The sequence below is a fragment of the Trachinotus anak genome, unplaced genomic scaffold (assembly GCF_046630095.1).
Source record: "Trachinotus anak isolate AG129_WGS33_773 ecotype Australia unplaced genomic scaffold, CSIRO_AGI_Tana_v1 ptg000007l, whole genome shotgun sequence".
Taxonomy (NCBI): Eukaryota; Metazoa; Chordata; class Actinopteri; order Carangiformes; family Carangidae; genus Trachinotus; species Trachinotus anak.
Genome location: NW_027273858.1, coordinates 6,307,719 through 6,333,946, shown reverse-complemented (window position 1 = coordinate 6,333,946; position 26,228 = coordinate 6,307,719). Strand labels below are relative to the sequence as shown.

The 26,228-nt window shown below is 40.1% G+C and overlaps 1 protein-coding gene across 5 annotated transcripts in view; it reads left to right on the top strand.

Annotated features, from left to right (window-relative positions):
* The window catches only part of ccdc88ab (coiled-coil domain containing 88Ab), a 64,798-nt gene that overhangs the window by 13,599 nt on the left and 24,971 nt on the right, over window positions 1-26,228 (top strand). For all 5 annotated transcript variants that reach the window (XM_071480106.1, XM_071480107.1, XM_071480109.1 and 2 more), the window contains exons 4-8: window positions 13,186-13,255; window positions 19,977-20,035; window positions 20,868-20,951; window positions 21,203-21,343; window positions 22,368-22,540. In XM_071480106.1, the coding sequence (XP_071336207.1) occupies window positions 13,186-13,255; window positions 19,977-20,035; window positions 20,868-20,951; window positions 21,203-21,343; window positions 22,368-22,540 (527 nt within the window). The remainder of the gene's footprint in view (window positions 1-13,185; window positions 13,256-19,976; window positions 20,036-20,867; window positions 20,952-21,202; window positions 21,344-22,367; window positions 22,541-26,228) is intronic.

Sequence of the window (26,228 nt, the reverse complement as noted above, 5' to 3'; positions counted from 1 at the left end):
CCAACTATAGCCATAAGTCAGAGCTAACATTTTTCTCAAACTTGGTAGTGTTAGAATAACACTAAATATCTCTAAAAGTTGCTGTTTTTATGTATTTAGATTTTCTTTTAAAATCTTCTTATTTCATGTTTGAATTCAAGTGAAGAGTGCCAGTGTTTATGTAATTGATTTGTCAGATCTGGTTTGGTTTGGTTCTAAACATCCTGTTAATCACTCCTGGGTCATCTTATTTAAACAATCAGCCTATTGTGTAGACTTTGACATTGTAAGCCTACAAAAGCTCCATTAGGCCGCTTCAAACGCCTAGAAGAATTATCTGTCTGAGTCAGTGGTTGGTCAGTAGCTGCTGGGGTTAAGTAGTGACCAGCAGTGTCGGTAGATGATGGGATGACAGGAAGGGTTAAGGATATTACTGGAGGCTTCTGGGTGACTCAATTAACTACAGGACATACACTGTATTATTTTCCAGAATCCAGAATATTTGTGCAATACCACCAACCTTGTGTTGAAACAATACAGAAAGTTTGAAATGGCCTTTTTTTGCCATTGAATGGATGCACACATTGTGAACTTCATGAAAACATTGTCCTAATCCAGTTCATCTGCACAATTTCCTGTTTACTTTCATTTGTGTTTTTAATCCTTTTTCAAAGTTTTTAATATTGGTAAGAAGATTTCACAAGTATTTAAAAAGTACTGAATCGAACTGAATCATTGTTTTGTCTTCAAGTTGCATCAGTCTTGGTCTGTGAGGCCAAAGTGTTTAATACAAGGACATAAACACATACAAAGTAAGTTTTTGAAAAATGTGTTTAAAGAGGATGATTAAATGTTTTGGGTGTTGTGGAATTACATCATTTATTTGTTTTGGGGGCATTTACCCCTACTGTTGGGTAATCTGAGTTGTTGTACTGTTGGACATTGTAAGCCAACAATCTCTTGTTCGTCTACGGTGTTTCTTCAATCTTCTCTGTTAGTCCCTGCATCGCTCTGTTGACCTCCTGGTCACACTATTGTTCAGCCACTTGTGTCTGCAGGCTCTGCCTCACAGAGACCACCTACAGGTTAAAATCCCTGCTGTTTGTCTGTCTGCCCCCTTGATGGCCTTTTAGGGGCTTAACCCACCACTGAAAGTCAATCAGTAAGATGGTGATGAGATGGATTTGTCTTTGAACACTTTAGTGCATATTTTAGATTACATGGGGCTGTCAGTTCTTCATTTTTAAGAAGTTGGGGTTGGATGACATTCTCTTGTTTAGTTCAGACTGCTTGATTGTTTGCTCTTTGAATTATCTCAGTTCCTTCATGAATTGTCCTTTGAATTTCCCACTCTTTGATTTACAGGTGGTAGAGACTTTTAGTTGATTAGCAGCTGGAATACTTACAACAGTAAAATGAGAACCACTTAAAGTGTTAAAAGGATTGATAATGTGTATCTAATCAAAGTGAAGACACTGACTCAGATTAGTAAGGGTCAGAAGTAGACTAAGACACAGAATCCAAGAACATAAGGAAGAGGGCAAGTGTCAGAGACAAGTTTGACTTCGAAAGAGATGGACAGATTAGTTATTGTCGTCAGTGGGCCAAAGACAGACAAAAACATAAGGGCTGTGAAGCAGACCTACATTCATTTTTGTTCTAACATGCATGCACATAGCTTCATACTCTCACATATACAATGCAGTCAATCAGTATTTGGACAGTGACGCATCTTTTGTTGTTTTGGCTCGGTACTCCAGCTCATTGGATTTGAAATGAAACTATGACTTCAAGATTAAAGTGCTGACTGTCAGCTTTAATATGAGGGTGTTAGTACATCCATATTTGAACATATAAATGATGAAACTCAGTCATTCATCCTCTGTCACTGTTTGAATACAAATCAATTGTGTTGGCGTCCTGGTGTACAGAGCCAAAACAGCACAAAATGTGCCAATGTCTGAATACTTACATATGGATCACTCTGTACCCACTCATGCTCAATTTCTGCTCTAAACTGGATAGGAGCCTGTTTTTATTTGGGTAATGAAGATTAAAATCAGCTTTGATATATGCTTTTGTGGTTGTCTCTTTCCTGTAGTTGATTTGTTGCTTACCGGTTTCACATTTCCAGAGCCATACGGATAAAGACAAAACCATTCCGGTCTTAGGCTAATGGGCTTAGCAGGTTTTTCAATTTACTGTACTACTCAGCACTTTGAAAGAGAACTTGGAGTGGGTGGAAGCCTTGTATGGTTGGTTGCTTCCTTTATTCAATAAATTGATCTCACTTTTAATTAGGTTTTCCCTGTAATCTTAGATCACAATAAGTAAGAAACCACTCTCTAGGTTGATATCACTGTATGTCCACATAGTTCATGTTCAGAAAATCTAAAAGTAATGCATCAACATGAGCTAAATCCGTACACATAAATATGTTACTGAAGGCAGTGCAGTGATGCTTTTTAAAAGCTAATACGCTGGTGCACATAGATGTGTTACCTCCTCTATAAAAGCACTATATTTCATTTAGAGTGTCTGGGCGGAAGAAGGAGGGGAAGACTTTATTGAATTGGAGCACTCGCCGACTCGCCAAATGATCTTCTGGTGTCAAGAGAAAACTAATTCATTAACCTTTTTGAACCATCAGAGGCAACCAGTTGAAGACCTTTCCCTCTCCTCCCCCATCCCTTATCATGACTACTTTTCCGCTCCCCCTCCCTGTCCCTTCGGTTCTGTGTGAGATATAATCCTAGCAGCATGTGTGTGTATGTGTGTTTCATTTTCCATATGGGCAATGTGTGGTGATTGGCTTTGTGCAGAAGTTGTGAAAAGTGAAGTGGTGCAAGACAAGAAATTCAATAACAATGGATTTCATTTCGTAGTATGAGCTCTCTTGGGCTGAACTTGCATAAAAGGAGTGTGTTTCAATGTGCATGTTTCTGTGTGTCTGTGTCTGTGTTCACAGTCTGTTATTCTGGTGCAGTAGATTGTGTAGGAGTCGGTTAATGTCTAGACAGGCTTCAGACTTTGATTTCACGATATGGTGAACAGATCAAGGCCGAACAGCTGTAAACGCGTTTGTGCTTGTTCATATGAATGTACTGTGCATTTCTAATGTTGCATAGAAGCAGGCATGATGAACGTGTGATATTACATATTTTGTGTAATATAATTATGTAATTATCACATTTCTGCTTTCAGAATGGGATATTCACTTTTCCGGTTACTCTGTTGTTTCTGTACAGCAGAGTCCAAGGAAGGTTTCATTTCTGTGGTGGTCAGTCCAAATATATGCTGGGCCTCTTTTTAATTTAGTGGCCTTGGTTTGGCATTCTTAAGGGGGATGTAAAATAGAGCTTCAGCCAACTGAACTAGATTCTTTGTGCTTTTACTGGCTTTTCTCAAAGTTTGCTAAGTGAATCCCTTTATCCTGGTTTATGAAAATCAGACTCTGAGAACATCTGGTGCCATTCAGTGTCAAAACTACTCAATCAAACTGTTGGGAGGGGTAATATCCTTTTCTTCCAAATAGGAAAATGTCTCCTAAAGTTAGAGTTTTTTCAAAATATGCAGACTCCACTGGAAGCTCTTTAATGGCAGTTTGTTTTATTGTTGGCTGATTTGCATTGGTGTAACATTATTTCCCGCCCCCTCTTGAAAAAAAAAAGCTTAAGATGTTACTCTTGGAAATAAGAGTGACCCTGTCCTGTCTTTGCCACTGCTTTGGTTTGGGGTGTGGCATGAAGGCTGGGAGCTCTGTTTTGACTGTTTATAGGGTAACAGAGGCCACCATTCATGCCGAGCAGGCCTGGCCCCAAAGTTTTGCAAGGTTTCTTGGGCAAAGCTCAGAGAATAGGTCATGTAGGAGATGTTATCAGGCTCTTATTTGTTATCATGAGCATTTCAATACATAATTTTAGCCTCTGTCTCCCTCATTTGAGCTTTGGTGTCAATTAATGAGAATTCAGTATTCAGGCTTCAAATGTTCATCAGTTGGGACACTGTCACAGACTCTTTGTCCTTTCTACTAAACCTGAATAAAAAAAACCTGAATAAGAATGAGGGTTAAACCTTTGTGAAGACATGACTGTCTCACTGCAAATGTTCTTCCCAGTTAAGCATTTCTTGAGATGATCAAGACTTCAGGAATTCAGCTCACTTAACTTTGCCTGGTTTGGGCCTGGTTAGTTTTAAAACCTGTCGCTTCTGCTTTGGCTGGTTTCCATACTACTCTGGAGTTTGAGCCAGTGACTTTTGGAAATGCTGCTGGTCTTGTTTTGGTTTGAAAACTTAAGGGTTGCGTTTTTGTGTGGACAGGCAGAAACAGACTTTTGGAAACAATGATGCAGACACCAACGCTTGCTTCCTGATTTGGTCTTATTAGTCACAATGTATCTTTACCTGCTTCGTCACACTCCTATCACGTGACCTGTTTCTGGAAGAAAACAACAACACCCTATCTATGTTACTTTATGCCATTGTTGCTCTTCGTTTGTAGTATTTTTTTCCAACTAAGCAACCAACTGCAGAATAGACACTCTGCTTTGTGAATGGATCACCTGAGATGCATGTTAATGTCAAGCCTGAACAGAGCCTAAGATGCTTTGTTACTGGGCCAGAATAAAGCTGAAACTGTGTCTGAGAGTGTAGTACACACTCACACCCTTACTCACATGCATTCATGCACACACAATGTGCTGCAACATACTGTGGCTGTGGATGGTTGTTTTTGTTTTTGACTAGGAGAAATTGAGAGAATAATTTTGAATCCTTGTTATTACAAATAACTCAAGTCAGTGGTTATTTTTATTGCCTTCAACTAGAACTTGGGCAAACATATATACAAACAATTTTTTACATATCTTCTTTTATATGTCTGGAATTCCCCTTTGACTCCCTTTCTTTCTGCTCCTTTCAGCATCAGTCATGAGCAAATCAGTTTATTAGGGCATGTGCTTGTAGCTGCAGGCTAAAATTGTGTCATCATGCAAACTCACATGCTAGTTAGTCTGAATGCCCTATTGATGATGTTGTAGCAGCTAGCTTACTAGCTTGGTTTTTAAACAAATCACAGGCAGCAGGCAGCCAGACATGTCTTCAATGTAGGTGAATAAAGGAATACAATTCCAGTCAGATGTGAATTAGATTGGTCTGTCTGGGTCAAGCCATGAAATAAACCTAAAGCTTTTTTCCTGCTCCTAAAATCATACCTGTGGCTTGGTAAGTAACACATCCCATTCAAGTGAAATCGATTTGTTAAAATAACAGCTCCAGTAAATATGGCCTCCCATGTGGTAGACCTTTCTGCTTTCACATTCCTGTCATTGATATGATTACTTCTAAACACTTTACTTTGTAATTTTGTCTGATCTTAAGCAACAAGGGAAGTTTTCTAGTAAATGGCATTCAAGTTATCATTTATTACTGGAAGCTTTTCAATTAGCCACCTGCTGTAAACAGTCACTCACTTGTTCTGAGACATATGGGTACACAAACACTGTACACTGTTTTTGAGCTTTCAAGGTCTTCATGTTATGTGGTGTTCCGTTTACACCCAGAACCACTCATCAGTCACATATAATCATATAATCACAGCCTCAAGTGGGAACTGATCTTTGGCTCACTAAAATAACTCAGTATGCCTCTAAATGTGCATACATGTCTGCAAGAACTTACTCTGTGTGTTTGTGTATGTGCTTAGTGAGATAGAGTACATGTGAAGGGGAATTTGTGGCAGTTATGATGTACACTTGGTTCCCATATGCTAGAAGGGACCTATTTTTAGGTGCTAGCAGAGTTGGTGTATTAAGGGGAAGCTAAAAGCTGCGTTCTTCTTTTCCATCACTGAACCACTGAACTTGTGGGTTGTGTCTGCAGTTATTGCTCTGTGGTAATAAAATAAAATCCAGCCTTAAAATTCAAATTTTGAAGTGCTTTGAATATGTTTATACTGTATTCATTCAGCAGCTGTGCCTTTATAATACAAAATGTGGGAACAACAGGAAGCCTATTTTGTAGCAAGTAAAAAACATTTACAGTAAACTGTCAATGCAGAAAATAATTATCACAGCCACTCGCCAAGTTTAGTACGAAAAATCTATTTACCTAATTAAACTGGATTGAAAACAGTAGATTAGAGTTGAAGGACAATCAGCTAAAACAATCAAGCTTTATTTGAATGGCAACAAATTGCAATAACTTAAATTGCATAGAACAACATGTTGTGTGCTTGTGTGAGCTCCAGCTAGTGTGAAGCAGAGCCCTGGGGTGATGGGGCGGGGGTTGAGGTGTTGGGCTTCCCCAGCCCACCTGCCTCCACCTTTGAGACGAGCAGCAGGATCAACGCGTCCACTCGTTTAGCCTCAGGGCTCTGTTGTAAAAAGCACTCTAGCTGATAGATAACAGCAGAGAACAAAAGAAACAGGGTACTAATGACTCGTCCTCTCCTCCTTCTCATGTAATAGATGATCTGTCCATCTGGCCGACAGTAGACCCCAACTGTGGCTCTTTTTGGTGGAGTTTACTGTTGAGCCAAGAGAAACTGTTGATTTTTTTTTGTCAGGTTAAATCTAATTAATTAGTGGTTCACCAAGCGCAGTTTCTTTATTTTGATCCTCTTTTTAATGAAATTTGCACATAACCAGGAGTGATGTGATAATTAGTACAACTTGCAGAGGATCAATTATCTCTAATCACTGTTTCTAGTTAAAAGCTATTCAAAAATAAAGAAATTGTCGAGTAAAAAACAAAACAAAAAACACAGATTTGTTGTATGATTTAAAAAAAAAAAAAATTTTTATTCCAGTTGAGGAGATTTAACAGTCATAAAGGCTCTTCTTTTTTTACCTTCTTCGCACAAATGATTAGACTCTAGATTAAGAGACATCCTAAGTGGTTTAGCTTATATAAACAATTAGAGTTACTCTTAATTTAACCCTAATTTAGCTGCTTGTGTTCATCTTTCATCCGTAGACAGTTACTCTTGAAATCATTGTTGTTTCTTGTTAAAATATTAGTTCCTGAGGTTGAGTAAGAGGGAAAAAAAGGAATATCAGAAGAAAGCCTTCAGTTACCCATCCAATAAACTATTGTGTTATTATGGGTCTGTCACAGTGCTAAACAGCAGGAAAGCTTTATTTGCATTGATTTGGTTAATGGAGATGTTGTGAGATCTGGTGTTAAGTGGTTTATGTGTGTGGGTTCACTGTGAGAGGAAGAGGAAGCATGCTCCTTCCCATTGTTGGTGGTAATAACCTTTTAAAGTTCATAATAATCTCTGCAGTTTTTCAGCAGGAGAGAAGTCCGCAGTGCCATACCCAGGAGAGGGTGTGTGCGTGTGTGTGTGTGTGCGCGTGAGCTTGTGGGTTTGAATATCTACTGTACTATGTGTGTCAGTCTCACAAGCATTGGGAGAGTAAACCCATCTCCTCGTTTCTATGGTAACACTCCACGTCTGCAGAATGGGTGTGATTCAGGCTTTCAGTGTTCAGGAATAATTTGTACGTACACACACATGCACACACGCGCGGCAGTACAATTAGTCCCCTGTTAAAGCTGTGCCGGTAGCGGAACTTGTGCTTGGGTGGATAGATGGGAAAGAGTTGTGGAAAGGTGTGTGTGTGTGTGTGTGTGTGTGTGTGTGTGTGTGTGTGTGTTGGGGAGGGCTAGTTTAACAGACAGGGCTACTGTGAGACAGAAACACAGCAGCCTTATAACCTTTCCACTGACACCACTTTAATATAGACTCACACACAGACATGCTTGCCTACTCTAAGAGCACATGCACCATTTATCTTACCACGGCCTTTGCCATCTATGCCTGTATCTGTGTGTGTGTGTTCTGCCAGGCTATTGTCTCACTTATGTTTTCATACAGACAAAAATATTCTGAGTGAGTAAATTCCATTGTGTTTGAGGAGCTCCCCTCTAACTGAGACCTCGTCTGTCTAAATGTCTCTGTGGGATGGAAAATGAGCCAGTGTTCAGGAGCTGTGAATCCTGCTGGAATCAATAATACAGCAATACAGTGTCAGGATGGGGGGTGGGTGGGGTGGAGGTTGGGGAGGGGTGTTGAGAAGAGAGGAGGAGGCAGTTCAGCCCTGCGTGCCTGGAGTGAGAAGTGATCAGATCAAAGCTGCATCTCTCACTCTCTCACTCTCTTTCTTGCTTTCCCCCTCCATTTGTATTTTTCTCCATCCTCCCCACCATTTCTTCTGCCTCATCGCTCACTCCCTCTCTATGTGAATATTGGCTTTTTTGAAAATTTAAATGACTGGCTATAGCCCATGTGTTATGATTAGATAGTGAATGTTGAAGAGCGACAAAGTGACCAAGCCAAGGACGTTTCTGCTGTCACAGCCACAGCGAGGCAGGGAGAGCTTTCCATTTGAAAACTGTGTTAGCGTGTGTGCACGTGCATGTCTCTCAGTGTTAGTCGCACATCGCCATGACATGCTCAGTGTGGTGGCTGGTCTCTCTCCTGCAGTGTCCATCATGTTTTATGTATGAGAGCTAAGCCCTTGCCAGTTAATCCAAGAAGCATGTTAGGCTACTGTAGTTTAGCTTTGTTATTAGCCTGCAGCTAATCCTCAAAGCATGTTATTACCCACATCCAGTACTTCTGACTAGCAATATATTTAAGGTGCTGTATTAGGAGCACATGCATTATCCAGTTTTATCAACATACAAATAATATTGGTTGGACTTGAGTGTCTTAGTCTGCAACTCTTACTCTTATTGAAAACCTAAATCTTTTGGCTATTTCCTATTTCCGACAGTTAAAACCCTGTAGTTTGTAAGAGGTGATTTAATTTCACTCTCCATATGGCATAAAATATAGACCATGTCCTTCACAACACTTTGTGCACATCAGGAGGGACAGATAAAGCTGTGACTGTGCCAGACTCTGTAGGAAGGACACAGTGTTGTTACTACTCCCAACATCTATCAAACATCTAGTCTGCATTAGTCCTGTGGTGCTTATCTGTATGTAGTGTATTATCTTTTAACTGTATTAATGTCATGTACAGAATACAGATAAAAAATATGAGAAAACGTATCAGAAGCTCAAGTTGTCGTGTGTAAAATAAATAAAATATATATTTATTTTATTTTATTTTATTTTATTTTATTTTATTTTATTTTATTTAAGAAAGCTCCAATCTAACACCGTGGGAGATCATAGAAATGCCGAATAACAAGAGCGGTTCAGTGGGCCCTTGAAAGGAAGGAAAAGGGGTACTGAATAGGCATAGTGTTGCACCAAGCTCATGACTGTGCACAGTACAGATAATTCCATTGCAAGCTCTTTAACTGAAAAGAGAGGGAAGTTGTGTGTTCTGTAGAAATGAATCATTTTGGGGAGGAACAAGAGTGGCAAAACGACACCATATGTTTGTGTAAAAGGGGATACATGCACTGAAGATAAGCCTTTACAGTTATTTTGTCCTGCACTTGTGTTCATTAAAAGCTGAATACTTGAATCTCCACAATTTGAAACTATAGTGATGAATTGAAATGTCATTACTGTATGTTTGGGTGGTATGAAAAGTCTGACAGCCAGAAATGTTGTGCTTGCACAGCAAACACATGCTGCCATTGAAGGGGACAGGTGTGAGTATGAGTTAATGGGGAGCAGTGGTCAGATGTGTGACAGGTGGTTGTAGGGATAGAAAAGTGTGTGTGTTGTTGCCAAACTAGAGATCCAGTAGGAGTTCTCCTTTCTGTGGTGGCTCATCATTTTTTAAAAGCACAGTTAGCACTAGAACAACACTGTTGTGTGCTATTTTGTCCTCAAAAAGGTTCAGTATGTCATGACTTTGACTCTTAGTATTAACTGTTCACAGCATCACAAGGTGTTACTTAACACCAGCCTTTTCCCAAGCCATGGCTTTAGCTTGCAGTATTCCATCAAACAAAGAAGGAATCAGACTGATATGCTTTAGCCTGAGTACTGAAAAGACAACTGGGGAGGTGTCCTAGAATATCCCAAAGCTTCATAGTTTTCTTTGTTGATGCAGACTCTGGTTTCCTTGCCCTTTAGCTTTGGCTGATTTTGCTCAAAGTGGCTCTCATGAGTTCTGCATGGTGAATTGGCTGTCAGGCGCACCAAATGCCTCTCTGTGAGACACCAACTGTGGCTGTCTGAGCTATGCTGATTATTCTGTCTGACGCTTGGTGAGTCAATCTGTCTCAGTCTGTGGTCATTTCATACTGGAACTGCCTGATATTAGTCATTGTTGTTATCAAGATCACAATATATCATTATGCCATCACCTTATTTTTTGATGTCTATAATTCTCGATTTATTATTATTCATTTATAAAACATTTGGTTGGCATTCATAATAGTTGTAGTAATGGTTAAAGGCTAATCTCATTTGTACCTCTGAAATGGTAATTGTCTTATAAATTTTCTGTTGACATGTTAAGACAAGGCTGGCCTTATTATTATTTTCTGAGGATGGCATCATAATGCACAATATCCTCTTTCTCTGCATGCCCCGTACACCAGTGTAGACAGAGAGATGGACAGACAGGGCAATTGGGGTCAGTGCTCTTATCACCACAGACAGGAAACCATGGCAACCATGCCCCTAACCTAATAACTGTGACTGACCATCACTGCAACCCTTTGACCTTCACCTCAGGTCATAGAGGCCTCTCTGTGTGTCTGTAGAGATTAAAGCCTAGATCTATCATGATTTTGGTCTCATGTTGAAGAGATTTAGTCAGACTATTTCTTTTTTTATGTGAAGATGCACTCATTTCTTAAAGTGGGTCTAACAGTGGGTGTTCATATGAAAACCTGGCAGTGTATGAAGCATGGTGCTTTTCCACACACCTTTCATGAATTGAACCTCGTATGTGAACTGCGAAACTTGACCCACCATCATTAAACACAGGTGGGGACAAAAATAATAAAAACACTTCACAATACAGTATAATATCTTGTTGCAGCTCAGTGTTATTATCTGCTTGAAACCAGAGGTGAGTGATGAACTGGCCATCTGTCACCCCATTTTCCCATTTTCCACATCTTCCTCTGTAAACCAGTGGTTTTCAGTCTCTTCATCAAAACAAACAGTCAACAAAGGCTTAGACAACCACAGGCGTCAGAATTGCCCCTGCTGCAAGCTCTGATAAGGCCGAAATAGCTGAAGTTGTGTTTGCAACTGTACTGGATAAATTTCCCTTGATACTGAGAAACAATGACTTGTTGGTTCCTCAAACACAAGCACATTGTGTAGAGAGGCAGGTATGAATTATGGTACAAAAGGAAATTTTGTTAAAAAAAACAAAAAAAAACAGTAATTTGACATTTTATTAAAATTGCAGCTTAAGAATTAGGAGATATGCTCTTTGAAAAAATGTTCAAATTTCTGCATTGATGTGTAGTTAACCCATGTAAACCATAGTACATGATGTGCAGTTAACCAGTGTAAACAGAAACAGGACACAATTGTGTGGCGAGACAGAATCCCAGATCTTTACATGGTTTGACTTTGCACTGATTCCATATTTATATGAGATTGACTCTATGTTGTAAATTCCATGTAAGAGTAAGTCACTCTTAGAGACTGAAGCTCATTCGTTCTAAGTTAGGTGCCATATCTCAAACAGGAACACGTCTGCATCTTTCTACAGATTTGTGAGATAGATATTATGTTGCTTGTATACAAGTCTGTGATGTAAAGAATATCATAGTAAGTAGTGTCTTCCTTCTGACTTGGCCTTAGCAGTGGCAACTAGCAGGGATTTTTTTTCTGTCCATGCAGCACTCCTCCTTCTACAATGTAATTTTGAGGCAGGTTAGAAATGTGTAGACAGTATGTTACAACTACAGTTTTGAATTAACCAGCTTGGTCATCTTGATTATTTTGAGAATGTGTGAAAGCAGCACAGATGTGGCTCTATTTTTAACCAATCAAAACCAGCCAGTGATGTCAGGTTTCTATGAGGTAATGCAATATGTGTAGGGCAGATGGTTACAGTGGGAGGGAGGCTTTTCCAAAACCCCTTACTTATATAAGCCTCCTTGTCATGACTTCAGCAGTAACCTGCATAGCATAGTTGAAGTGTCGGGTCAGATGAGTTCAAACTGTTCTCTGCCATCAGGTAGATATGAAATATTCATGCTAGCTGAACTTCATGTCCTTTCTGCTTAAAGAAACTGGCCTTCCCTTTTAACACAACTGTGGCTTGGACTTGGTTTATACTACTCCAAAGATTAGGACTATAAAAATATTTTGGCAGGCTGCTGTTGAGTCATAGCCACCATGACCGATTTATAATGCATCTCCAAATGAAATGGGCATCATGGACCTTTTTAAGTGAATGCACTTGGCATCATAGCTATGGCAAACATTTGGAAATATAATTATATGAATGCAAGTTATTTGTTGTTGCTGGTGGCTTATTCGTGTTCTATTGCAGTTCCCATAATTTGAAATGATTAGACTTAAACCAAAAGTAATTAAGTCTTACCCACCCTTGCTCGCCATGTGTCTTTGTATGTGTGTCGTGTCTACATGAGTGTTGTGAAATGCAGCTCATGGTTTCATTTTGGTTTTCATGATTGACATGTGAATGGAGGGGGCCCTGCGGCATAACCCACACCAGCTATTTAACCCACATAAATACCACTGTCACTTGCATCTTCTCATGCACACACACTCACACACATACACATTGGATAATATCACTAATACACATGAGACCATCTCTCCTGTCTGCCATAGAAGATTGGTACTGTTGGTGTCCCTTGCCTGTCTTGAAACCTTTGAAGTGTACACCTTGCCCACACTATACCTCAGGCCTGCAAGTCACCATTACTGTCTTTGATTGGATATGATATTACAGTCTAATGTCAGAGCCCTGGAGATTGTCTTTATAGTGTTGTATTCTTACTGTAAATCTCTCCTGGACGGTGGTGTGCACTGAAAACCTCTGCTCTCTTGGCTAAAGTAGACACATGAAATGCTTTTCATAATGATTTTTTATTGGCAACAATTCAGACTTACACTAATGGAATTACAATTATTTTAACAGTCATTTGTAAGCCATACTTTAACAGCTTGAAATTTCCATTGACATGTTGACCAAGCAGACACACAGTGACAAAATCCAACACTTGAAAAGGTCACCTGAATATTGCCCAGTGCTCTCTCCTCCTGACCATTTCTTTTTTATTTCTTTGTGACAGGAGAGTCTCCAGCAACTGGTGATGATGCCTTTACCAAACGTGCTGGTACTGGGCCGGAACCCTCTCTCTGGTAAGTGTCATATAAAACGATACAACCACAAGTTGGCTTAATCAACATAAGCAAAGTAAAAAAAAAAAAAAATATTCATGCCTTCTTCAAAACATTCCTCCAGCTGAATCACATGAACAGCAAGCATGTATACAGAACACAAAGAGGACACACATAATTTTGCAGTCCTTTTGTAACTTCATTAGAATGCAACAATAGACCTGGTTTAATTATCCATTGTTTTTGCATGCTCAAGTGACTTTATCTCAGGCTGTAGAGTCCATTTTTCCAGCAACTGCTTTTCTTTGTTTCACCACGTGCACAGTAATTAGCTGTTTATTTGGCCGTCATTCATAACCCGTGCCACTACAAATTGGACATGATGGCAGAATTAAAGGGGATTTTATTGTTCAGGTGATGGGAGATTAATAGGTTGGTTTGAAGGACAAAACCAAGTTTCTTGTTTCTTAGTCACTTTTGCTTTGATAAGAGTTATCTTGTACTATGTAAATCCCCATACACAACACAGGGACATTGCAGCTCAAAAGTGTAGACTTTTATTACCTGAAGTGTTAAATTCAGTTTAATCATTTGGCAGCAAAGCTTTGACCTTCCGAACCAAGCCATGCTATTTGATATGTCTGAGCGGCCTAGCAACAATACTGCAGTGTCAAGTGTTTGATGAAAACATTTTTTGAGCAGCTTGACCTATGTACCCCCAAGTGCCACTTGATATTCCACTATGACCATGATAAAGCCACTGAGCAGAGAAGATGGCTATTAGCAGGCCATCATTTAGGATCATGGTGTATTAGATGTGAAAATAAAAGGTTTGTAGGGACAAAAGAAGAGCCATTTGATTAGTAAACTCTTGCCTACCAGCCAATAAAAATCAGTTATTGGCACAGTTGTCCATTACAGAACCATCTCTAAAACCACTAGAGGGACATTGTATTTGTTGCTTTACTTTTCTAGACAGCATCCACACAAAGGTTCATTGCCTCAATGTACATCTCTGCAAATATAATTAGCTCTTCAGAGTGAATTGTTTCCAGGCACAGCTGGCAGAGCTCATTGAAAGATATATGTATCTTTTGAAGCAGATGAATTTGCCTCTCAATCCCTTTCCACCCTCAGCTGCCTTTGTCACACCCTTTGCTGTTGATATGGGGTTTTCATCACTTTTCAGTTGCCACAGTTACCTCTTTAATTTTCATATGTCCCCACTGGCATGGAGGATAAACAGACAAACAAAAGGAGCTGCAGTGAGCACATACACACACATTTGGGTGTGTCATTGTGTTTCTGTTTCATGCAAGGATTACTTGGTTGTTGATTTACCTTAGGGATGAGTTTTCATCATTTTAAGACAAAAACAGTCCCTTAATTTTCAGTTTATAAAACGTATATAAAGTATATTCTGGTTTTCCACTAGTGATAACAACAAACCGGCTTCATAACTATCATAACTTTGTATCTATTAAATGGCTTTCTTTTTATCAATTTTCCAGTGCTGCTTCCCATAATAACCAATAAAGTTAAGTTATTGTGAAGCCAAGAGGGACTCCTTCATTAACAGAACTATGAAAATAATGATGTTTAACACTGTTTAAATATGCCAGTAGCCAATTTCACAGCACAGTACATTTCTTTGTAGCGCCTTGAAAATCTTCCAGCTTTACACATGGCTGAAGTGATCACTAAGTGAATTCTGAAGTTGGTGCTGACAAGAGGAGAGGGCAGCTCGGGGCAAGTGGACCAGAGCAGTCCAAAAGTATTAGACTGCATTCCTCAGGGTTTCTTTTGCCCTCTACCCCCTAGCTTGTCAGATAATCGGTCAGTCAGGCCAGCCAGTCAGGCCAGCGGTGGCTGCGGAGTCTGGCTCTCTGGCTCAGTGGCTGCCAGCTGAAAGTCATTGGCCATGTGGCTTTTATTATGCTCTCATTAGGGGGCAGGGGACGACTCTGCGTGTGTGTGAGTGCATGCACGTGTGTGTGTTTAGGCAGTGGCTGGGGGAGGGGTGTCTTCACAAAACTGAACAGTGGGAATGCACTGTAGTAACCCCCCCCCCCCCTTTTCCCCACATGCCCCAGGCTCCGATTTACCCTAGTCTGCCTTGTATATACACAGTCAGTGAGATGCACGGACACACACTCACTTCTGCATGCAAGTAGTGTTTAGTGAGTATGCTTACAAGCACATGTCGGCGCACACACGAACACACAATGACACACAAACACACATAGTAGCTCCTTTGTCTAGTCTCTGTCTTAAAGCCTGTGGATTTTCAAAATGCGTATGTGACTATCAGTGTTCCTCCCCACCCCAAAACTGATTCCTGATGTCTCGGCTGATCTCTAGCTGCTTCACTAAAGCCACTTGCAGCCAGTAGCTATCATAGTTGCATGAATACGATCTGCAATTGCAGTTTATAATAAATACGGAACAATAAATATATCGTGAAAAAAGTAATATCCTCTCTCTCCTACTGAAGTTAAACACTGCACAGTTGACAGTTTGCCACTTAAAAATCCCAGATACTAGATATTAATAGAGATTTTATGAGTAAATATGGCCAAACATATGGAAGACAAAAGATGGTTTTAGATGAAAGTACCTCTTGATAAGCAGAAATTAACTGAACAGTAGCAACAACAGGAGAGACAACTGTTGTTCACTTGACAGCTGACAGAAAGCATTAACCAAGGGGCTTGACAGGCGTGTCTGTGTCTGTGTCTGTGTCTGTGTGTGTGTCTGTGTGTGTGTGTGTGTGTGTGTGTGTGTGTGTGTGTGTGTGTGTGTGGTTCACAGAAAAGTCAGGCCTGCTATTTTTGCTAAAAGAGTTACAGTGTTGTGTGTGTTTGTGTGTGTGTAGGCGAATGTTTGGTGTGTTTATACAGTCTGTTTTCACAGTGTTGCGGTGGCCAGTGTCTCCATAAGAAACAATAGAATAGACAGAATTGTTTTTGTGTGTGTACAACTGGGATGTAAGTGACTGAAAACAGTGAAGATAAACTTGAGAAAATAACAATTTGACCAATTTGTTTCTTATTTTATCATTTTTCTTCTTTATGTTCATCTTCAGCTAGTGCAGTGGTCATTGTGTGGTCCTTAGACTGGGTTGCGTGCATTGCTGCTCAGGACTCTGACCTTAGCTCAGGGCTGTTTGTCTTTGATGTCACTCAACACTGTGTCTGGTCTTACAAAGCGCAACTGCCCTTAAATAATCTGAAAATAAGGTTCAGCCATCTCTGTCCTCTGCTGCAGTGAAATGGTCAAATACACTGTGGCGTGCTGTCAAAGCAATATCAGATTGCATGTACTAGTTCTATCACTGACTTGCAAGTCATTGGAGCCTGTATGACTCTATTCATCATGGCAGTGGAGACGGTTGTAGCAATAGATTGCTCATGCACGCAAACACACTTTTTTTCCCCTTCTTATTTACTCACATCCTCCCGGACAGATTAACAATGGCATTGCAGGAAGAAGGGTTAGTCACTGTCCCTCTGACCTCTGGTTTCCTGCTAAGAGGATAACGCAGGTAGGGAGGAAAGGAGGTGAAAAGGAAGTCTAGATGAGTGAGTGCAAACTCTTATGAGGTGCAGATGATTTGTAACAATGCTGAGGGAAGGAAGGAAGGAAGGATGGGTGGATGTGTGTTGCAGAGAATAAATTTATCGATGAAGTGAGTGCGTGTCAGAGGAAAGGAAGAGAGGGATAGAGAAAAGATGAAGCTACCAGAGAGATGGGTAGCACCTCCTTGAAGCCTCCTTGCCGCTGCTGCTGCTTGAGGGAGATTTCTATTGTCTATTTTCGACCTTGCCTCTTTGCCTTCCTCCTGCTCTCTTTCTCTCCCTTGGTTTCTCTATTTCTATATTCTTCCCTTGTGTTTTTGTTGCGTATGCTCTATGGTGCTTTCCCTCTTTTGTCTCTCTTCCTTTCATCTCTCCCCCGTACTGTTTCTCCCTCTTGTTCTCCCACTCTAGCTTTATAAATTATTTATCCTGTGAGGTTCCTTATCTTTCCTTGGTTGCTCCAGTAGATTTGCTGAGCTAAATCCCTTCCCTGACTGGAATAGGTTCCTATGGCTAATAGAGAACTGTTAAGCCCTGCAGCAGTGAGAATTAAGTTTTATCAGCCTGTCACCCTTCTAGGCCCAGATTTGCTCATATTCTCTGTGTTTAATGTTTTTTATATCATAAATCCAGGTGCTGATGAGGAACTCAGACATTTTGTATTTTTCTTTGGTATTAACAAAGACTGACTAAGCACACCACAATATTCACTCTCTAAAAACAGTAAAATCCTCTTGATTGCACACCATCACAGCAGATTGAAACAATATATTTCTTAGAAGTTATTAGCAAATATAATGACTAGTAATTATATTTAATAATTTTAAGGATTTTTAAGCAATGGAAATTAGCTTTTCAAAAATGGTTAGATGGTTTTAGAATTAAATTTCCATTTGAGTTTTTCTAGCATAAAGCCATGTCATTTATGTCTGGATGATACATTCCTCTGTTGTTTTTAACAAGTTAGCTACAGGTGCTGCAGGGCTGGACAAAGAACTAGTTTGTGTGATGTGTTATTTGACCACGGTGGAAGGCAAAAGTGTCAGAACAGCCTCACTCGAAGGCAAGGTGAAAAACCTGCTGTCACAGAGAGGGGCAAGATGTGATAACATAGGGATAATGGCACACACTGTTAGACAGGCCCTCCTGGAAGGCATCCAAAGTGTTGCACTCTTGTACACACACAAGTTGACAGGGGTAATGGGAGTAGTTGTGTAAAGAATGAAGAGAGAGCTTGAGAGAGAAGTAGTACAGGTCTTATTCAGATTTTCAGTGATTTTAATACATAATAAATTGTAATGAATAATACGTTTTCTTTACATTTATTTAACTGTGCTGTCCAACCCAGTGGCTGGAAACTTTTTTTTAAAGCTATAAAAACAAATTCTGCCTTTCCTTGGCTTCAGTACAGAACAAATAAAATTACAACAGAATTTCTCTATTGTCAACATTAGTCATTGTTAATGAGTAAATACATGGTAAAATCACATACAGAAGCTCCAGTTTGCCAGTTTTCCACCAGCTGTATATGTACAGTAACCGGTCTGTCATCGCTGATTGGGCCATGGCCAAAAGTACAGTATCAACAAATTTTCAGTCTATAGAAAGTAATGAGGCAGCAAGTTTCTCCAACTTATCAGTGTTGATTTGTTCTCAAAACTCACTCAACTACTAGTAGGCTCCTAATCCTGGTTTGGACCTAGGATCCTGTCATGAAAATAATTGTGATATCCATCTTAAAAGATGAAGGTCCAACCTGCCACATCATGACCACAGGGAGGTTTCAGTTGCTCAATAATACACTGACTTGTGTTTCTCTATTGATTCAAGAGAAATGAGAGTGGGGGAGATTGATTTCATTGTGTGGGAGTTTCTGTAAAATTGATGGATGGAGCCCGACAATGAGACACATTGTGCTTGGCATACTGAGCTCTCCCATAGGAACTGTTGGGTGGTTTGTTTTTTACTCTCTACACAGACAATCAGACTCCTTTCACCAGCAGAGTCACAGCATTTTGGGAAGATTATTCTATATATTATATATAATTTGCAATGACTTTGAGAAGTGGTTTTACGAATCTTATTTGATTTTTCTTTTTTTTTTCTTTTTAAATGATTTGGAAAGGCACACAAACGGTGACGACATTGTCTTTCTGTATGCCTGCTGTTAAGCTGTTCCTGCTGTGATGATTGGCCCATTAAACTGAGAGCTAAACAGACCACCCTCCACAGAAAGCATGCTGTCACTAATCTGGATTTATTATTATTAGAGCCGGACAGTGTTAGCACTCACTACCCCCTGGACCACATGATGAGCTGGCTTATCACACACACACACACACACACACACACACACACACACACACACACACACACACACACACTGCTCCAAATAGGGAAAGCACACAGACGCACACAGATGCACACAATTCGCATATACCATACCACTTAGTCAGTGTAACACTCATACACACACCACCTGGTTTACTGTTGTTCAGCTCCAAATCCCACAGATGAGCTCAGGCCTGTTGAGCATGGTACCAGCTGTTTGTTGGTTTCTGCAGTTTCTGACAATATGTGCTGACATGTGGAAGAGAACCAGAAGTTCATCCTGCCAGCCCACTGCACTGTGGAAAACACTGTGGCACTGTAACTAGAGCAGGGAGTTTTATTAGGGGGAATTCTAACAAAACCAAGAATTTAGCTAATTGGAAGTAAATGTGGGATAGATGGGTAATTTTTTTTCAGACCTCCTCCCCTCAACCATGTCAAACTAAATGTTCTGATTTCTTCTTTTTATGGGGAAAAACTTAAAGCCAAACAAAATGTCAAAACAAACATAGTCATCTATCAGTTGTCATCCTCCATCAATCACCAGATCTCTGTTGTAATGAATTGCTCGAGGGGAGGGTTTCCAAAGCTATCAACAAAACATCCATCCATAGAATGTATTCGTCAGCCTTGTGTGTTTTTACTTCTTCTAGAACAACAAAAGCCAGACAAGACAAAATATCTAACAGGACAAAAACAGGAACAGGACTGAATTACAATTTTAATAAACTGACTGCTATGGTTTTGTTTGTTGTTGGTGTTTCATGCAGACATGTTTAAAGTGGTTTTGCTGTAGTTATAATCCTGTGTGTTTTGTGTGTGTTTGTTTTCAGAGCAAGGTCTGGAGGAAATGAAGAAGCTATTGCTGCTGCTACTAGGCTGTGCTGTTCAGGTAAGAGCACAGTTTAACCCACTCAAACATACTTCACACGTGCATATATAATTCAGGTTCCAAGGAGCAGGAACCAAGCAAATTCATAACAGATGGCACTCTCTCACACTTTGAGGGGGAGAGAGTGAAAATTTATTACTTTCATGGGTCATCTTGTAGCAATTTAATTCCAAAGCCAGAAATCTAATTTGTAAAGAAGTTTCTATTTGGCTCAGCCTCCTGTGATTGCTGCCACTTGCTGCCTTTGATAAAATGAATGAACTCTAACTCTGTCATACAGCTAATGCTGTGTAATGAATGGCATAGCAGACCTTTTCCTGTCTTGTGACAAAGCCTCTATTCAGCTTTTACTCACTGCATTTCAAACAAGAGAACTGACCTTTCACCAACTCTATTGTTTGCAAAAAGACACCATAGTTGTATTCATGATAGGAACTCTGCCTTACTATTGTGTCTACCTCAAGCCTGTATCAAGCACAGCTGCACCTGTTGCGGAATAAGAATTAGCACAGAAAGAAAGAGCTCAACAGTCTTATTCTAATCTGATCTTCTGCCAGCAAGAGAGGAAAATGATCATTGCCTGATCGAAAAGATAAACTTTCGTTTGAAGAGTAGACTTCTTTCTACTGCCTTCCTGGAAACCTGTGTAACAGATCAACTTCTGATTTATGTCTGCAGTGTTGATCTACTAACCTCTACTTGACCCTCCAGTCCACCTTCTTTTCTCTTCTCTTCTCTTCTCTTCGTTGAACGTTCATAGATGTAACATAATAACCACAGTGTTGGTTGCTGTTTCTGTGCCCCCCTCCACCTCTCCCCCCTCTGTTTACAGTGCGAGAAGAAGGAAGAGTACATTGAGCGTATCCAGACCTTGGATTTTGACAGCAAAGCTGCCATAGCGTCCCACATCCAAGAGGTATTTCTCCTCCATAGTAAACAAAACTAGAGAGAATTAAGATATTTAACTCCTTAGACCTTGGTAAACCTCTTTTGGCTCCATTATCTGATGTGTGGTAATGGTGGAACAGGCTGATGAAGTTCACTGTATGGCACTGAGACTGTTGGAAATGACACTTTTGTAAAATATACCAGTCTGACAGGGTGTTATGATTTTTTAATGTCGCTTTTAACAGCAAGTCATTAATGAAATGTTGGCGGTGATTTCAGGTGACTCATAACCAGGAGAATGTGGTGGACCTGCAGTGGTTGGAAAGTGGGGAAATGCCTCCTGAGGACCTGGACAACCTCTCCAGAAACCTGGCTTTTCACCTCAAACGCCTGGTGGATGAAAGGGACACACAGCTGGAGGTAATGACATATATGTACATGTGACATAGATTTATTGTGCCTCGCTAGAGGTTGGTTTTTATCACCAAACAACATAAGCCAAACGACAAAGTGCAATTAACAGGGCAGAGCATAATGCAACAAAGTTTAGCAAATTATGTCTGTGTTTTTTCAGTTTCTCTTTTTAGCATTGGAGGGGGGTTGTCAGATGTGTGTGTGTGTGTGTGTGTGTGTGTGTGTGTGTGTGTGTGTGTGTAGTCTGTTATACCTTCTCCAAACAGAATTTTGCTAATGAAAATGACTGGCTGCATTTAGGAGGGTTATGTGGAAACTTTTCTCTTTTGCCATTACCACAAGAGAGCAGCCTCAGGAAGGAAGGGTTGAAACTGTTAACTGTCTCATGGATGGAGGGTGTGTGTGGGAGAGTTTGTGTATCTGTGTGTTTTACTAAGAGTATATGCGTCATTAATTGAGTTTCCAACCCATAGGGTACAGATGCCCACAACTGATATAGCAGATCTTTGTGTGTGTGTTTTTGTGTGTGTGTGTCGGAGGTTCTAATAGCCTCCAGATTATCACTGTGTAGTCCAGCCGCTCTCAATTAAAATCCCATTTCCTGTCACGGGCACTAGATCAAAATAGGCTGTGTGTGGGACTGTGGATGTACTTTTTGCCCTAGTGCCTGTGTCTAGTTTTGGGGTGGGGGTGCTTTTGCTGAATCCATTTATCTACTCTCCTCTTTTTGAGTCCATTCTAGTCCCATTGTTAAATCCCAGACTGCTCTAGACCAAGTATCTTAACTTTAACTGTTGCTTTAGAAAGTATTGCCTGGTCAGTTCTGCACAGATTCTCCTAAATACAGATTCAAGATGATTTATTGTAGTTTTATTTTAATGCTTTTTGCTGTGTGTTTATTTTTTCCCCCTGAATCTGGCTTGGGACTTGATATGAACTTAAGAGCCCTTGCAATTATGTCCATTTTGGTTCATCTAAACAGCTTAAAATCTCAATACCCACCTTCATGTTTTTTTCTCCTTAAATCCAGACAATAGTGGAGTTAACCCAGGAGAGAGACTGTGTGCAGTTGTCTCCACTGGCTCCCTGTCCAACACAGTCCCCTGGTGACTCCCCCAGCATGAGGAGGACCGAAAGCCGACAACATCTCTCTGTGGAGTTGGCTGATGCCAAGGCCAAGATCAGGCGCCTGCGACAGGAACTGTGAGTGCCGCAGCTTTATCAGCTAGATAAGTAATTACTTAAACTGTGCAAATTTGACAGAAACAGGAAATGTAAACTAACCTGATTCAATCTCAGTAGCTTCCACTCAACTTGGTTAAGAACTACATCCAAAGAGGTCATTGGCTGAAAAAAGACAGCAGCTATCACTCCTAATCTTGTTTGCTACTCAAGTTCCTATTTTGTTACCATTGCAGCTTCTCTTTCTGTTGCATGTTTGAGCTGAACTGCACACCCTAATTGTTATCAGCTAGCTCTTAAAGATAAAAGTGATGCAAGGTCATCAAGGTCAACACTTGTACTTAATTAACTCTATTCTGTGTTCAGGGAACACAGTTGACTATTTTTAGAAAATGAATATTTATCCAAAAAAGAAAATTAAAACATTGTTTTAGTTCTGTTACCGAGGTTATATTCTGTGCCTCATGTTATACACAGTTTACAGAGGGTTTCCACTGGTTATCACTGAGTTTTCTGGCACTTTCATTTTATTAGATGGTTGTTTTCCTAGCTGTTTGGAGACCAGATTGGTTATTTCCTTTAATTAAAAAGTGCTGAGAAATCAAGAAGGATAAATATTTTAAGTAATATTTTCAAACGTAAATCAGCAGAGATTTTTCATCATGGTCTTGATAGGAACTCGCTATAAGTCTGTACTCTTAATTGGCAGACCTCTGTAGTGGTTATTGTGAGTTTTCATGACTGTTCAGACTTCAAACATGATGTTTAAAGAACAACAATGATGAAGCAAAGTGGAAGTATCGTATAGAGACCAGCAGTCCATTTCCTCCCCGCTTGTCTATTACTCAAATGAGACTTGCCTGCTGTGATGTCTCACTGCCCCACACAAACCCTCGAGAGGTCTTTTACATTCAGTCTATAAATAATAGTTTCCTTTTTTAAAGTGCTACAATCTCTTTCCAGACAAAGGTTTAATGGTCAACACACATCAGTTAGAAAGAAAGGATGCCTGACTATCATTTTTACTTTTCATTTCAAGCTGTTTTTTCAGTGTTGTTCAAAAATAAATAATTTAACATCATGAGGTGGATGTTGATATTGAATGCTCTGATTGAAATTGTTTTGTTGAAAGAATGCAAATTTAAGTGTTATATACTTCATAGTCTAGCCTTCCTCTACACAACAATGGAAAAAAAAAAAAAAAAAAGGCCTCACTGAAACTAATCTTGGATTAGATTTCATTGCAGGCTTGCTCATGCAGAACTCGCTGTTGTCTTCCATTGTGTACTTTAGTGGAGAAATAATGTAAGAATAACTCATTGTAATAGTTGAAAATGAAAATGATTAATCTTTATGCTAATTTGAGCAGTGGACCTTAGTGAGTTGGAAAAGGCTTTCAGTCATATTTGGACGTTTCATTTAGTCCTTGTAATTTGCAGAAGATTTTGTTCCGTCTCTTTTGTCAAATAGACAATGTTCTGCTGAGGGCTAACTGAAAGGCTAAATTATGGTTTTTTAACAAGTGGTTGTTACTCAGAATGAAGTGCAGGTCATCCTCTGCTTGGTCACATGAAAAGAGTGAAAAGCATCTCTCCTTGAGTGAACCTAAACTCATTCATGGGAATGCCCGTGCTGAAAAGGTCTGACATTCATCACTGTAGACATCTCCCTTATACTTCTTTGACCTACATTATGACGATTTCTTCAATAGACCACATAGCGCTTACAGAGCAGCAGCCAACAAGCCAGTGAGTTATTTTGTTTCTAGGTTGCTATGGTATTGTTTACTTGTTGCTGTGGCGTCTGTGACAGAAGGTTTTTCTCATGTGATGGGCCGAACAAGGGACAGAAAGTCGGTCCTTGCTAATGTAGTCTGGTCACATGATTGCAGTTTCTTTTCTGGGGCAGAAGAGGAGTGTGTTTGTTGTGTGTGGGTGCCTGCACATGCACAGATATTGGCTCTGCATAGAAAATGTAGATGTGAGTGTCTACTGTGTGTGTGTGTGTGTGTGTGTGTGTGTGTGTGTGTGTGTGTGTGTGTGTGTGTGTGTGTGTGTGTGTGTCTGAAGGAGACCAGGTCAGAGCCAGGGGGTACGGCTCAGTGTTCCCACAGTGGTCCGTTTGTTAATGTGTCTGTTAAAGCTACTGTGGCTTGGCTGCTTTTCGTCCTCCTGTTCCAGCTCAAACACAAACTGAGTTTATACCTATGAAAACACATTTAGAGTAATATTTAAGGCTGTTTTTCCACAGTGGGTCTTACCTGTTTCCCACGCCAAACATTTATTTTACCTTTTCTGTTTCAAGGCAGTCAGATATAAATCTAGAATTCAGACTGACTTAGAAACATCCAGATAGAAAATAGATTAAAAAACCTTTTTTTTTTTTTAATAGTTGCGTTCATTAGATCAGGAATGGGAAATCATTACCCATTAACTGTTACTCATGTTAAGTCTTTCTAGGTTGTGGGTGAACCAGCCAGGACAACTTGAATGTCAGTCCAATGGATCATTAACTACTACACATTATAACTAACTCAGTGAGATGAAAGACAGGAATGTTCTGTTATGGTGGAATGGGAGACAACCAAACTTAATTTGCACATTTTATTCTAGACTGACAGAAGCTGTACAAACTAGTCTAATGCCTTGTAACTTTGGTTCAATGAGCATGTGTCCCTGCAGGGATCAGTCACGGAATACCTTATTAGAATTGAACATTGGAAGTCAGAAAGGTTGATTTTCTTCATTCAACATGATTGGTGAGCTTTTTGTTAGTTCTCAGAAAGACAAATATGTCTGTGTGAGACAGGGCCAAGATTCAGGGTTACAGATAGAATTCAAGGTTAGGGTAAGGCGGGGAGCAGTTAGACATCTATCAGACTAGGAATAAAGGTTGCCTTTATTCCTTCGCTTTTTAAATATAGCAGTGCGTACAAGTGTTTGTGTCTGTGCTTGCGCAGATGCAATGAGCGTTAAACCATTAACATAAGCAGCAGAGCCAGCTGCATCCATAATATGAACCCAAAGCTAATCTGCCGTGCAAGACTTGACAGGTGTTTGTGATTTGGGGAAGGGAGGGTTATTGGGGACAGGGAGAGGCAGCGAGAGGTGGAGGGGTTAACAGATGAAACAGAAACAAAAAATGGGTGCAGGAACATCCCGACTGAATATCGACTGTAGTTTCCAAAATAACATTAGCTGTAGGAGAAAGGAGGAGAAAAATGAGAGGAAAAAAAAAGAAGGATGGTTTGTCCTCATTGAGATGCACCCTGCGATTCCAGAGAGCAAATCAAATAGGCCATCAGATGTTCAGTGGAGCTTTCATGCAAACATACACACACCAGGAACAACATCTCAGGAATGCAGTTGTTTTCCTTCAAAGCAGTGTGACACATTCTGCCTCTATGGTAGGAGAGTGGAGAATTTGCACACACATACAAATTCACACAGACAGCAAATGTCAGGCTGCCCTATTTCATTGCCACTTAAGCAAATGATACAGGAGAGCGTTAGATTGCAGATAGCAAGACCCTGCTATTGAGGCTGAAAGAATGAGAAATTTAATTCTGTGTCATGTACCACTTGAAAAACCTGAAACTCAAACTTTCTTCTCTCCTCCTCTAATTTTATCTGTTGTGGTATTTCCTTCTGAATAAAGGAAGATGAGGGGTTTGAGCCTCAGGGGCAGATTTGCATATGTTTACTCCTGA